We start from the raw sequence: 13,932 nt of genomic DNA, 5'->3' as shown, positions 1-13,932 counted from the left end.
TTTTTTTTTTTTTTTGTATTTGTAGTAGAGACAGGGTTTCACCATGTTGGTCAGGCTGGTCTCCAACTCCTTACCTCAAATAATTCACCCGCCTTGGCCTCTCAAAGTGCTGGGATTACAGGTGTGAGCCACCGCACCCAGCCCTTTTTCCATTGTTTATTCCATCTACCTTCTTTATTATTACCTTCTTTATTATATTATCTGATCTTTATTATTTTCTTCATTCTGTCAATTTTGGGTTTAGTTTCCTCTTCTATTTCTATTTCCTTAAGCTGAACTTAGAATATTGAGTTGAGATATTTTTTGACATAGGCATTTACAGTTGTACGTTTCTTTCTGAGTGCTACTTTCACTGCTTCCTATGAATATTGCTATGTTGTGTTTTTATTTTCAATCATCTCAAAGTATTTTCTATTTTCTTCTAGGATTTATTCATAGATCAATTTGTTGTTTAAGAATTTGTTCAATTTTCACTTATTTGTGAGTTTTCCAATTTTCCTTATGTTATTGAAGGTAGCTAGAATGAATGCTTACCAGAGATTCATTTCAGACAGAAAAACATAAACAGGTTTCAAGGTCAAAGGATGAAAAGCATATCTTTTTAAAATAAAAGATATGCTTTTGTAGAATTTAAATACTTTAAAATTTAAATTTGTAGAATTTAAATATTTTAAAATCTAATGAGAATTATTCTGTTGCACAGCATGGTCTATCTTGGTGAATGTTCATGTGCACTTGAGAATATGTATTCTGCTGATTTTGGGTGGAGTGTTTTCTATATGTCTGTTAGGTTCAGTTAGTTTACAATGTTGTTGAAGTTCACTGTTGCCTTATTGATCTCTTCCCTAGATGGTCTAGCTATTACTTCAGGTGAGATACTGAAATCTTCAGCTGTTACTGTAGAAATGTCTATTTCTCCTTTCAGTTCAGCCAATATCTGCTTATATCTTGAGGTTCTGTTGAGTGATGTTTATAATTATTAGGTATTCTTGATAAATTAACTCTATTATCAATATTTAATACTCTCTTTGTCTCATAAAAATTTTTGGCTTAACATGTGTTTATTCTGATATCAGTATTAGCCATTCCTGTTCCCTTTGGCTGCTATTTGCAAGGAGCCATATTTGTCATCCTTTGATCTTGAAACCTTGAAACACAAAAACCTGTTTGTGTTTTTGAATCTGAAGTGAGTCTCTAGTAGGCAGAATATAATTAGATCATGAGTTTGGGCTTTTAAAAATTTATTTTGCCAATCTCTGTATTTTAATTGCCAAATTTAAATTCAGTTCATTTATATTTAAAATAATTACTGATAAGGAAAGAACTACTATGTTGCTGTTTTTTTTTTATAAGTTTTGTTCCTCAATTCCTTTATTTCTTCTTTATTTTGTTTTTAATATACCTTTGTAAGTACACCATTTTGTTTTTCTCTTAATTTCTTTTTGTGCATCTTAAGAAGTTATTATCATGGTTGTTATTCTGGTGATTACAATAAACATCCTAAATTTATAACACTGTGGTTTGAATTGATAACAACTTAGCTTCTCTCTTATGTTGTTATTGTCACAAAATATACCCTTAAACACTGTAAGCCCTTAACATAAATTAATAATTATCATTTTATGTATTTGTCTTTTAAATAGTATAGGAAACAAAAGAGAAGTTAAAAACTAAAAATACACTTACAATGGCTTTTATATTTACCTACGTATATACCTTTACTTCTATTCTTTATTTCTTCATATATCTTTCAGTTCTCACTTAGTGTTTTTTGTTTTTGTTTTTTTTAAATTTCTATCTACTTTAGCGTTTCTCACAGGGTAAGTCTGCTACCAATGAACTCCCTCAGTTTTTCTTTATTTGAGAATAACTTAATTTTTCTTCACATTTTAAGGATATTTTCCCACATATGGAATACAGGGTAGACAGTGTTTTTCATTCAGTACTTTAAATATGTAATTCCCCTGCCTTCTGGCCTCCATGGTTTTTGATGACAAATCAGCTTTTAATCTTATTGAGCATATTTTATATTTGATGAATTGCCTCTCTGCTTTCAAGATCTCCTCCTTGTCATTATCTTTTAATAGCTTGATTTTAATAAGTCTTGGTAGGAATCTTTTGTGTTTACCCTTCTTGGAGTTCACTGAATTTTTTTAGACGTGTACATTTATGACTTTCTTCAACATTGGAAAGAGTTTGGCCATTATTTCTGCAAATATTCCTTTTTCGTATTTTCTCTCTCTTCTCCTTCTGTAACTCTCGTAATGCATATATTCATCTGCTTAATGCATCCTGGGGGTCTCTTATAATCTGTTCACCTTTCTTTATTCTTTCTATTTTAACTTTATCTTTAGAGCCATTTTAGATTCACAGAAAAATTGAGAGGAAGGTAGAGAGATATCTCATCAACCTCATATTCCCTACTGGTGCATATCCTCCCCCATTATCAAATCCCCCACCACAGTGATACATTTGTTACAACTGATAAACCTACACTAATATATCATTATCATCCAGAGTCCAGGGTTTACATTAGGGTTCACCTTAGTGTTGTACTTTCTATAGATTAGCACAAATGTATAATGGTATGTATTTACCATTGTAGTATTAGAGTATTTTCACTGTCCTGAAAATTCTCTGTGCTTCACTCCAACTACCTTTCCCTTTCCTCTGCTTATCCCCTGGAAGTGGCATTTTTAAAATGTCTCTATAGTTTTAACTTTTCCAGAGTGCCATGTAGTTGGAATTGCACAGTATGTAACATTTTTATTTTCACTTCTTTTTTTTTTTTTTAGTAATAGAAATTTAAGTTTCCTCCATGATATATCAGTGTAGGTTTATCAATTGTAACAAATGTACCACTCTGGTGGGGGATTTTGATAATGGAGGAGGATATGCATCTGTAGGGAGTGTGAGGTCTATGAGATATCACTGTACCTTCCTCTCAGTTTTTCTGTGAATTTAAAATGGCTCTAAAAATGAAGTTAAAAAAGAATAAAGAAAAGTGAACAGATTATAAGAGACCCCCCAGGATACATTAAACATAAGCATTATGAGAGTCACAGAAGGAGAAGAGAGATAAAATTTGAAAAAAGAATATTTGGAGAAATAATGGCCAAACTCTTTCCAATGTTGAAGAAAGTCATAAATTTACACATCTAAAAAGTTCAGTAAACTTCAAGGAGGGTAAAGGCAAAAAGATTCCAAATCTTATTAAAATCAATGTGTGTGTTTCAATTTATTTATTTATTTTTAACATGTGGATGTTCAGTTGTGCTGGTGCTATTTTTTTTTAAAAAACTATCTTCTCTTTATCATATTGCCTTTGCCCTTTGTCAATGATCTGTTGATTATATGTGAGTCTAGTTTTAGGCTCTTTATATTGTTTCGATAATCTGTTTTTCTCTTCTTTCAATAATACTACATTGTCTCGATTACTGTAGGTTTATAGTAAGTCTTGAAGTAGAGTAGTGTTAGTTCTCCCACTTTGTTCTTATCTTTTAATATTATGTTGGTATTTCTATCTTTTGCTTCTCCATATATTCTTTAGACTCAGTTTGTTGATATTCAACTTGCTTTGATTTTGATTAAGATTGCATTGAGTCGCCCGGACACAGTGGCTCATGCCTGTAATCCCAGCACTTTGGGAGGCCAAGGTGGGATCATGAGGTCAGGAGTTTGAGACCAGCCTGGCCAATGTGGTGAAACCTCCTCTCTACTAAAAATACAAAAATTAGCCAGCCGGGCATGGTGGTGCATGCCTGTAGTCTCAGCTACTCCGGAGGCTGAGGCAGGAGAATCACTTGAACCCAGGAGGCGGAAGGTGCAGTAAACCAAGATCGTGCCCCTGTCTCCAGCCTGGGTGACAGAGCAAGACTCAGAAAAAAAAAACACAAAACAAACAAACAAACAAAAAACCACCATTGCATTGAATCTACAGGAAGAACTGATGACATCTTGACAATATTAAGTCTTCCTATTTATGAACATGGAGTATCTCTCCATTTATTTAGTTATTTAAATCTTTTACATATTTTGTTGGATTATTCCTAAGTATTTCATTTTTTGAGGTAATCATCTAAATGCCATTGTATTTTTAACTTCAAGTTCCACTTGTTTATTACTGGTAGAAAAGTGTTAGATCACTGGTAGAAAAGTGATTCCCTATTGAGTATTAATCTTGTAATAATGACTTTATTATTTTGGTCCACTGAGTAGTTCATAATTTTCTTTCTTTGTATGCCTTGAAGTTTCTTCTTGAAAATTGGACAGTTTGGATGTTACAATGTAGCAAATCTGGAACTCAAAATTACTCCCATCCTCAGGGTTTTCTGTTGTTAATTGATGTGGACTGCAGTTGTTCACTTGTTTAGTAATTTTTCCAAAGTACTTTTTTTTTTTTTTTGCCTAGACTCTATTCCTTGTCCTGTGTGGACACAGGAGTCTTTCTTCTATTATCTGTTTTCTTGGCCTGGTAGAGATTATTTTATTGCTAATCCTCATCCTGACAGAGATTTTGTTAAACATTAGAAGTCGAAAAACAAAAATAAAAATCTCTCTTGGTGTTTACAAACAGCCTCTGAACCAGGGTATTTCTTCAACCCTTCACTAGGCTGTCTGCGGTTAACCTTAGTCTTTATCTCCTGTTTGCAGAGAGCCCAGGTAAGTATGTGGGTGTGCATATGTGTGTGTGTGATGTGGGAGGAATAAAGACAATAAATTAAAAATAAAAATAAGTAAACATGTTCTCTATCACTTTAATAAGATTATTGCCAGAAGAGATGATAAAATGCCTAAATAAAATATTAAGAGACATTAAGAATAGAGACCTACTATGTACTTGTTTTATTTTCTATGCTGACAATACACCAGTGACATTTACTAAGAAGTGGGTCTTTAATTATATAGATATTAATTGAATGTAAAAAATCTAAGAAATCAATCTAAATTATTATGAAAATTTTAGTAAACAAATATCTCTAGCCAGATGTAAACAAGTGATTTTAGAAATTTGTATTTTACTTCAATTTAAGAGAATATACTAGCTCTATGATGGAGGGCATTTCATTACAAGAAGTGCAGTAACTTGGTAGTAAAGTGCTTTAAAAAAACCAATTGAATACCTGCAATTAATTTTTACAGTACATTGCTATTTTGAATTATATTATGTTTAAATTTGAATTAATTAATAAATATTTGCTGCATGTCTACAGTGGGTCAGTCATGATGTTAAGCCCTAGGAAAATGACGGAACCAAACACAAATGGCCCTTTAGCTCAGAAAATTTAGTATCTATCAAGTGTATTATTTTTTTAACATCTCTCTTCACTCCAAGCATCAAACGAATATCATTAAGCTATGAAAGCAACTGCCTTGGTGAAGTCATCAGTTTGTGTTTTACAATATCGACAGTAACTGTGTTAACTCTTCCTCATTTTTCAGCACTCCAAAAAGTGCTTGGCATACATTATGTCATTTAAACAAAATTAAAAACTATTTTATGATAATCTTTTCACTGAAATTATATCATAAAAGAGGCGATGATGATTTTGCATTTGTAATTTGTCATTGAGGTGATCTTGTGTTAACTATTACTATACAAGAGGGCTTTTCTTTTAAGGAGAATGTTCCCTTCTTTGGGAAAAGCCACTTAGGATGATGAGACCTGCCCATATCAGGGCACATTCACCCTTGGTGAGAAACAGTGATGGACGTGCCTCCTGGGAGTGAGCAAGAAGCACAGGTCGACAAGAGCATGTGCTGAAGAAGACCTGGGAAGTTTCTTGATCCACTCATAGATCCTCCATCCTTCCTCCCCACTCTCCCTGACATGTTTCCTCCCTCTGTCTGTGGTAACAGGAACTCAAAGGTCTGACTAAGGAAATGTTATTTATTTCAACTTGAATTTACAATGTAGTTTGTTTTGTTGTCACCTAGGATTCTTACTCCTTAGAAACAATCAGAAATATGTGGTTCTGATTTTGCATTCTTCCCTCAAGAATCTTATTTGGACTGGGAATATAAATTAGTATAGCCATTATGGAAAATAGTATAAAAGTTTCTTTAAAAATTAAAAATGAAATACCATACGATCCATCAATCCCACTACCAAGTATATATCCAAAGAAAATGAAATCAGTGTGTCAAAGAGATATCTCTCATCCGAGGACTAACCATGCCCCACCCTGCTTAGCTCCTGAGGTCAGACAAGATACAGTGCATTCAGAGTGGTGTGACCATAGATGAGATATCTGTACTTCAATGTTTATTGCAGAATTATTCACAATAGCCAAGATACTAAATCAACCTAAGTATCCATCTGCAGATGGACGGATGAGGAAAATGTGTGATATATACACAGTGGAATACTATTCAGCATAAAAAGAAGGAAACCTTGTTGTTTTCAGTAACATGGATGAACTTGGAGGACATTAGAACAAGTGAAATAAGCACAGAAAGACAAATACTACATGATCTGATGTATATGTGGAATCTAAAAAAAGTCAACTTCAAAGAAGTAGAGGGTAGAATGGTATTGACTAGTGGCTGGGTAGTGGGGGTGGGGGTGAAAAGATGTTGGTCAAAGGTTACAAAATTTCAGTTAGACTGAAGGAATACGTTCAAGAGATCTCCTGTACAACATGGTGACTACAGTTAATGAAATGTATTCTTGAAAAATGCTAAATGAGTAGATATTGTGTTCTCACCACAAAAATGCCAACTATATGAAGTAACATATATTTTAATTTGCTTGACTCAGTCATTGCACAATGCCTACATATTTCAAGACATCATGTTGTACATGATAAATATGTACAATTTTATCTGTCAATTAAAACATAAGATCAAAACAGAATTTTATTTGGAAAAAGTTTAAATATACTTGGTTTGCCTTGGAAACACTATGTGAAGAAGGCACGTACACTTGGCAGTTGTATGTACGGAATGTGAGCACGTTGTTAACTACCACATCATCCTGTGCCCCTCATGAAAACCCACAGGAAAAAAATGCTCTTTAATCTCAATTCTAGAAAAATTGTTATCTTCTTTGGCTTCTAGCCTATTGTCTGTTGTGGACTCTGAATTTTATTATCAATTTTGTTTTCATTTTTGCTATGATCAGGATGAAATTTGGACACAGGTATGGTCCACCATTACCAATTATACAGGGACATTTAAAGTATGATTCTAGGCTAACTTCCACAGCTCTGTTTTACTATTTTATCCTTATATTACAGTCCATCTAATCTTCTTTTTATTCATTTTACATCACTTAATTTACACTCCCCAAATTTCCCAACCTCTAGCCTTAGGGCTCACCCTTTACTCAGATAGTCACATGACACACCCATGAGAAATCCAGGGAATGTAAAGTATGAATTCACAGGAAAGGAGTGTCTCTGCTCTCTTAATGGGTTTTGGTGTCCGAACGCACTTACAGATTCTGGCTCAGCAATGTAGTCCCCCATGTGCCTATTCACTGATGGCTACTGTCGTCCCTCTGTCCCTTTCATCTCACCCTTGAGCACAGCGGCCTCCTTGTCACTCCCCAAGTGATTTTTGATGGGTAATGGAGGAGAATTATCAGTGAACTGAGCAGAAGCCATTGAAACTCAAATATCATAGATCATTGTTACAAAGTTCCTTGACTGTTCTTAGTAAAGGTTGTGTCTTAGTCACTTTCTTCTTTCTCCCATAGGCTCCCTTCTGTTGCCACATTTGGGCCAAGGAATGGAGAGATTTCTTCCTCCGGAAACCTTTTGCCAAACTCTTCACATACTCTTTCCTCTCTGAGAATCAAAGGAAAATCTCTACTAGTGTGTTATTCAGAGAAATTTTGTCCACTTTTTGCTTCAAACTCTCTTATCCAGACCAGCCTTTATTATGAAATAGCCGAAATATAGACCAATAAAGGGAAAACCCAGACATTCATATAAAGGGTTAGCTCTTGGGTTCTTGTATCTGATATATTAACCCAGGTTAATATATAAGTGATGGCAAAGAATCCAATGCAGTAATGTGACTTGTCTTCTTCTTCTTCTTTTTTTTTTTTTTTAGGATGGAATTATCTTCTAAGTTTCAGAGGTGGCTTAACAACTAAATGGAGGTGGAGGTGAAAACTGCCTTTCTTGGTTTCTTTCCTTATAAATGATTCTCTTCATTGCAGGATCTTACACATTTGTTCCATGGCTTCTCAGCTTTAAAAGGGGAAGTGCCCTAGAAGAAAAAGAGAATAAAATATTGGTCAAAGAAACTGGTTACTTTTTTATATATGGTCAGGTAGGTTCAAACCCTAATTCTGATGTTACTGTCTGAAGCCTCCCATTTTGTGTTCATTTCTGACAAAGTTTTTTGGTTTGTTTCTCAGGTTTTATACACTGATAAGACCTATGCCATGGGACATCTAATTCAGAGGAAAAAAGTCCATGTCTTTGGGGATGAATTGAGTCTGGTGACTTTGTTTCGATGTATTCAAAATATGCCTGAAACACTACCCAATAATTCCTGCTATTCAGCTGGTAAATAATAGTTCTCACACCCTGCTAATTGTGAAATGAAGAGAGTTTGATGAAAAATCTGAGCTGCAAAATGCGAATATGAAAGGATGGTGCCCTAAAATATGAATAGACAGAAAGGCATTCCTCAATATATTGTGTTTTTTAAATCTTGAATGATAAGCTAGTCTGTTTTAATTGAGAAAGATGGAATTATTACTAATAACTTTACCATCTTTATATACATTTAGAAAGGGTAGTAACTTCATAGCAACTTCTACATTGTACATAGTACTTCTACATAGTAACTTCTACACTGAGAAAAATTCAAATATATTTTCTTCAACCCTTAATAACAACAATAATAATATCTGACAATGATAGAGTGATTACCACTGGCCAGGCACTCTTTTCTGCATTTTATATATGCATGCTTATTTAATCTTCCCATTTAAGAGAGTGAGGATCTAGACACAGAGAGGTAACGTAACTTGTCCCAGGTTACACAGCTACTAATTTTTAGACTCAGTTTAAACCAGCCAGTCTGATTCCACACTGGGAGCAACCAAACCTCTTCTTGCATGCTGTGGAAGAAATGCCCCGGCCGGGTTTGAGGGTAAGGGAAAGTTGTACAATGGCTTCTTTCTCACACAGGTGACATCTTGTGTCAGTGGACACCAGACAGGTGACTTAGGAATGTGAAAGTGTAGAAGCAAACCTACCTTTGCACCCAGGTGCAGTGAGAGGCAGAGAGCAGGGCAGGTCTTGTAAACCTCAGGTCTGTTTTAGCTGTAATTGCCAACATTTCCTTCATTTTATTTTTCAAGGGTGATTTAAAATTAATCCAGGCTGGTTTTAAAGAAAAATATTTACCTTAAAGACATTTATTTTCTCTGTTGATTTTGTAAAAATCCAGAACCCTGAGGAATGGCTTCAGTTCCAGATGTTTACTATGTGTTCCAGATGTGTGACACACAGGAATGGAGACTGGCTATGCATTTTGACATACTGTATTTCAAAGGCATTTACAAACAAATGCCCAATAAGTCAGTTAGAAACTAAGAAAAATAGTTTCTAATAATGGAAATGATGTCATTCTGGATCTGCAGCCACAGATAGCATTGGTGGAGAGATGAGGAAGTTTATAAAATTAGAATTCCCTAATTTGCATAAAGAGATGTTTCCCTTCACCCAGTGCTGACTAGTAGTTTGGAGTTGCAAAATATTTATAAATGGTGAGACTACTCCAATCTGTTATTTATTTATATTCATTAATACTAAAAATTTTACAAATAACTCTTTAAAACATTTTTCTAATCATCTGCTCCTCTTACACTTACTTGCTTTTAGAGGAGTCTGCTAGATTTCTTAAGGTGTCTTACTTTAAGAATAATTCACCTGACTTTAAAAATATTTTTCATTACTAGTAGCTTACTGTTGTATATGAGTCCTGTCCTCTAGGAAGTTTCAGGCTTGCAATTTTAATCTGTTTTAGGGCGAATTTATTTAAAGCCATTTAAAACCACACATTAGAGTATAAGTACATAAAATGTTTCCATAGTAACCTGAAAAGATGTGAATGGCCAACTTAAGAAACCCAACATAATATCAAAGAACCACTTACATACATAAAGCTGAATCTTATTACTTATTGTATTAATAAAATGTTTATTAGAAAAATTATACCTGATTGCTGTAATCTGGAAGAATTGAAATAGCCAATAACTTAGTGTTAAAATGTTAAATAGACTCTATAGTTGTTCACACCCACCTAATCTTTAGAGTTAATATTACTTAATGCTCTGTGAGCTATGATCTTTGTCAAAATGTTAGCTCATTTCCAATCTCTATGATATTGACAAGTCTGTTCAACAAATAAATCTCAATCATTTTATTCTTACTGCTTAAGGTAGTCCACAAATGTTTTGTCAATTCTAGAAAGTGTACACATAACCTGTAATAAGTCCTAAAAAACTTTATTTTGTTTGTAGTCTGTCTTTGCCCATTACAAAAAAGCATACCCAGGGGGGACAGAAATTTTGTCATCCTTGATCACTACTGTAGGTTTTTCCAGAAGGGTGCCTGGTACATAGTAAATGTTCAATAAATAAACTCCCCCGGCTGCTGCCTGAGCAAATCTGCATGCTTTGGGCTTTAGGTTAGAATAGACATGAACATACATGTGTTTATGTAGGTACATTTTCACTATGCTAATGAAACAATGCAACTTTTCTAAAAATAGCCATAATTATTGACAATTCAGATGACAGTTTTATTGTTTGTTCATTTCTTTATTTCTTTTCTTCCGCTTATTCCTCCTCTTTCTTCCCCTTCACATTTTTCTTTTGATACATGGAGTGTAGTCCCTGAATGTATTTTGTATTACCAATTCACAGATGCATTTGTCCTTGTAAATTAGTCGCACACAGATTTATTGGTCATTTTTGAAGAGTTAATTTCATTGTTGTTTTTGATTATGAAGACAAATGTGGTTATATAATAAAACAAAATATAAGAGGTTATGAAAAGTAATCCAGATAATGCTTAAACCCATAGTCTGAACTCTCAAGAAAAACTGTATTAATAAATGTGGTATGTTAAGAAATGGTGTTTTCTTCACTTTTTAATATTTATGCTTTTCATATGTATGTTTAAAAATATAATTAGGAATATCTAGTATATATATGTGTGTGCGTAATTTTTCACATTTTTATTTAACATTATTATTAAAACTTTCCTTGTCAACAAAATTAAATAAAAATCACTAATCATTTAATATTCTATCGAGGGATGTGCCATGATTTACCTAATTGTTTAAAAAGTTATATATTGGGCTTCTTTTGGGGAACTTCATTTTTTAAAGAGTAGGTAATAAATTCATACATATCTGTTGTAACTCCTTTCGCTTATTTCTTCTAAATTTTTTTAGGCTAAGATAATTGCAATGGTTTAGAAGCCCACTGGTATATTCTGAAGTGTGGATGCCTATGTTAACTTTTTTTTTACAGAACAAAATAGTTTTATTTAGGTTTTTTTCTTTTCTGTTGTATAACCACTTATAGTTCTTGTAAATCATTTTTTCCTAGGCATTGCAAAACTGGAAGAAGGAGATGAACTTCAGCTTGCAATACCACGAGAAAATGCACAAATATCACTGGATGGAGATGTCACATTTTTTGGTGCATTGAAACTGCTGTGACCTACTTATACCATGTCTGTAACTATTTTCTTCCCTTTCTCTGTACCTCTAAGAAGAAAGAATCTAACTGGATATACCAAAAAAAAAAAAAAAGTAGTTACCGTTGCCTTTTCTGTGAGCTATTTGTTTTGGTTTGCTGAAACTAGTCCAAAACAGGAAATTTAACAGACAGCCACAGCCAAAAAGTGTCATGTGAATTACAAGAAACCAGAGCCCATTTAGGGAAAGATAGAACTAGAAAGGCTTTTCACTATAATTCCATGCTGAACAATTGAGTCATCACTTCTTATCTTGGAGGAAGGACACAATTCAAAGGGTAGTAAGGATTTTGTAAAATGTGGCGTCCATAATTTACTATGGAAGAAGTGCCCACATCTCTAGGACATTAAGACATTTATGAGAAATGTCAGGATTCATTTTCTATTTTTATGTTAAATGCACTCCCTCCTTTTTGGTCAACATTACAAAAAGTAAAAAATAAAAATTTTAGAAATCTTGCAGTAGTTACATGAAATAACTAAAAGTTTAAATTTAAATATGAAACAACTTGGCTGAAAATAGTATCCATGTACTATTTAAGTATTTTATGGTTATTTCAAGTATGCAATTTCTATCTATGATGTAATATATTACCCACACATTTTTTCACAGGAGAGAGAGAATATCCTCATTTGTTTATGCTCATGTGTGTTTCCTATAATGAATTTCAGAAACATTTAATGTCAGGTAATTTCAATTTATGCATGTAAAGCATTGATTGAAAAATAACTATAATTGTTCATATATAACAACATAATCTCCAACAGAAGTTACTGAATACATTTATACTAATGTAATGTAATTTCCCTTTATTTCTTCCTCTTCTGTTTCAAACTGCTGCTATTGTAGTTTACATATCCCAACCTTTAAAAATATTCCTCTTATTAGTTTTATATTCACTTTATAGAGGTTGAGTTTTAATTAAAATTCTTGGCATCTTGAAGTATGTCACGTACCATGTACTCCTTATAAATATGTTGATATCTCAGAAGACATCATCCTGGTTTTCATTTTATAAAGTACCATACTTAAGAATGCTGTAATACTTATCTTTTATAACATATTTCCTTTGCTTTGCTTGTCTTTTATGTCATTAGTTTTAACTGTTTACTTCATTTAACAGTTTACATCATTCAACAGTTTACTTCATTAAACAGTAGGTGGAAAAGTAGATGCCAGTCTATGAAAATGTTCCCATCTATATCAAAATACTTTTCAAGGATATACTTTTCAAAACAAAGAAAACCATTTACATTTTATGTTTAAAATCTAAACTTTAAGTTTAAACTTTGTTTAGGTATCTGGTTCCTATGATTTCAACTTCAGTAAGTTCAAATAAAATATATTTTGCGGTTCATTTTGTTTTACATTGTAATTTAAAAAGAAGAAGCGATAAGTGGAGTCAGAGTTTCAATGCTAGGAGGGGTGGTTAATGATTTTTCTGGTGTTGCTGCTAATATGGATTAACAAATAAAAACCTTCATTGCCTTTTGCCTCATTGTCTGACTGAATTTCTCTAGCAACACCCACCTTTTGCATTCTCACTATATAATTAAATGTTATTTTTAAAATCAGCTGAAACATGATAAATTAATTTGTGTTAGGATTCGATAGTTTGGAAATGTGAGTATTTTCCATATCTGAAAAAGGATCTGTTCACATCTGCATCTAACTACTTAATTTTAAACTATTTAGAAGGAGACATCAGTTATATTATTACCTTTAGAGTTGAATTTATCCAACAGTACAGTATATTTTGTGGGATTTTTAGTACAATATTAAGTATATATTATTGGTATAATATTGAGTATTAATATATATACTTATAATATTAAGTAGATGTATAACTGAGAAAAGCTAATACCAGGTCAAGCATTCTTCTTCTGAGGAACTGACTATGAGGTGGTAAAATTCAACCAGGACAAGCATCTTGTAGGGATCACAAAAGGTATCACTGAGGGCAATCTCGTTGGCAGCAACCTCTTATCACATATTGGGCCCAACCCCCGCTCTGCTGTAATTAGAAGGTTGTATTAGTCTGTTTCACACTGCTGATAAAGACATACTCAAGATTGGGTAATATATAAAGAAAAACATTTTAATGGACTCACAGATCCACATAGCTGGGGAGGCCTCACAATCATGGTGGAAGGCAAAAGGCACATCTTACATGGTGGCAGGCAAAGAGTGAATCAGAGC

The 13,932-nt window shown here is 33.3% G+C and overlaps 1 protein-coding gene across 2 annotated transcripts in view; it reads left to right on the top strand.

Annotated features, from left to right (window-relative positions):
- TNFSF13B (tumor necrosis factor (ligand) superfamily, member 13b) overlaps positions 1 to 13,225 on the top strand; it is a 37,606-nt gene extending 24,381 nt beyond the window's left edge. For both annotated transcript variants that reach the window (XM_011966246.1, XM_011966245.1), the window contains 3 exons: positions 8,168 to 8,280; positions 8,369 to 8,519; positions 11,582 to 13,225. In XM_011966246.1, the coding sequence (XP_011821636.1) occupies positions 8,168 to 8,280; positions 8,369 to 8,519; positions 11,582 to 11,694 (377 nt within the window). In that variant the 3' untranslated portion in view covers positions 11,695 to 13,225. The remainder of the gene's footprint in view (positions 1 to 8,167; positions 8,281 to 8,368; positions 8,520 to 11,581) is intronic.
- Positions 13,226 to 13,932: the final 707 nt, after the last annotated feature.

Source organism: Mandrillus leucophaeus, unplaced genomic scaffold (genome assembly GCF_000951045.1).
Source record: "Mandrillus leucophaeus isolate KB7577 unplaced genomic scaffold, Mleu.le_1.0 Scaffold750, whole genome shotgun sequence".
Lineage (NCBI taxonomy): Eukaryota > Metazoa > Chordata > Mammalia > Primates > Cercopithecidae > Mandrillus > Mandrillus leucophaeus.
This window is presented reverse-complemented; position numbering and strand designations above follow the sequence as displayed.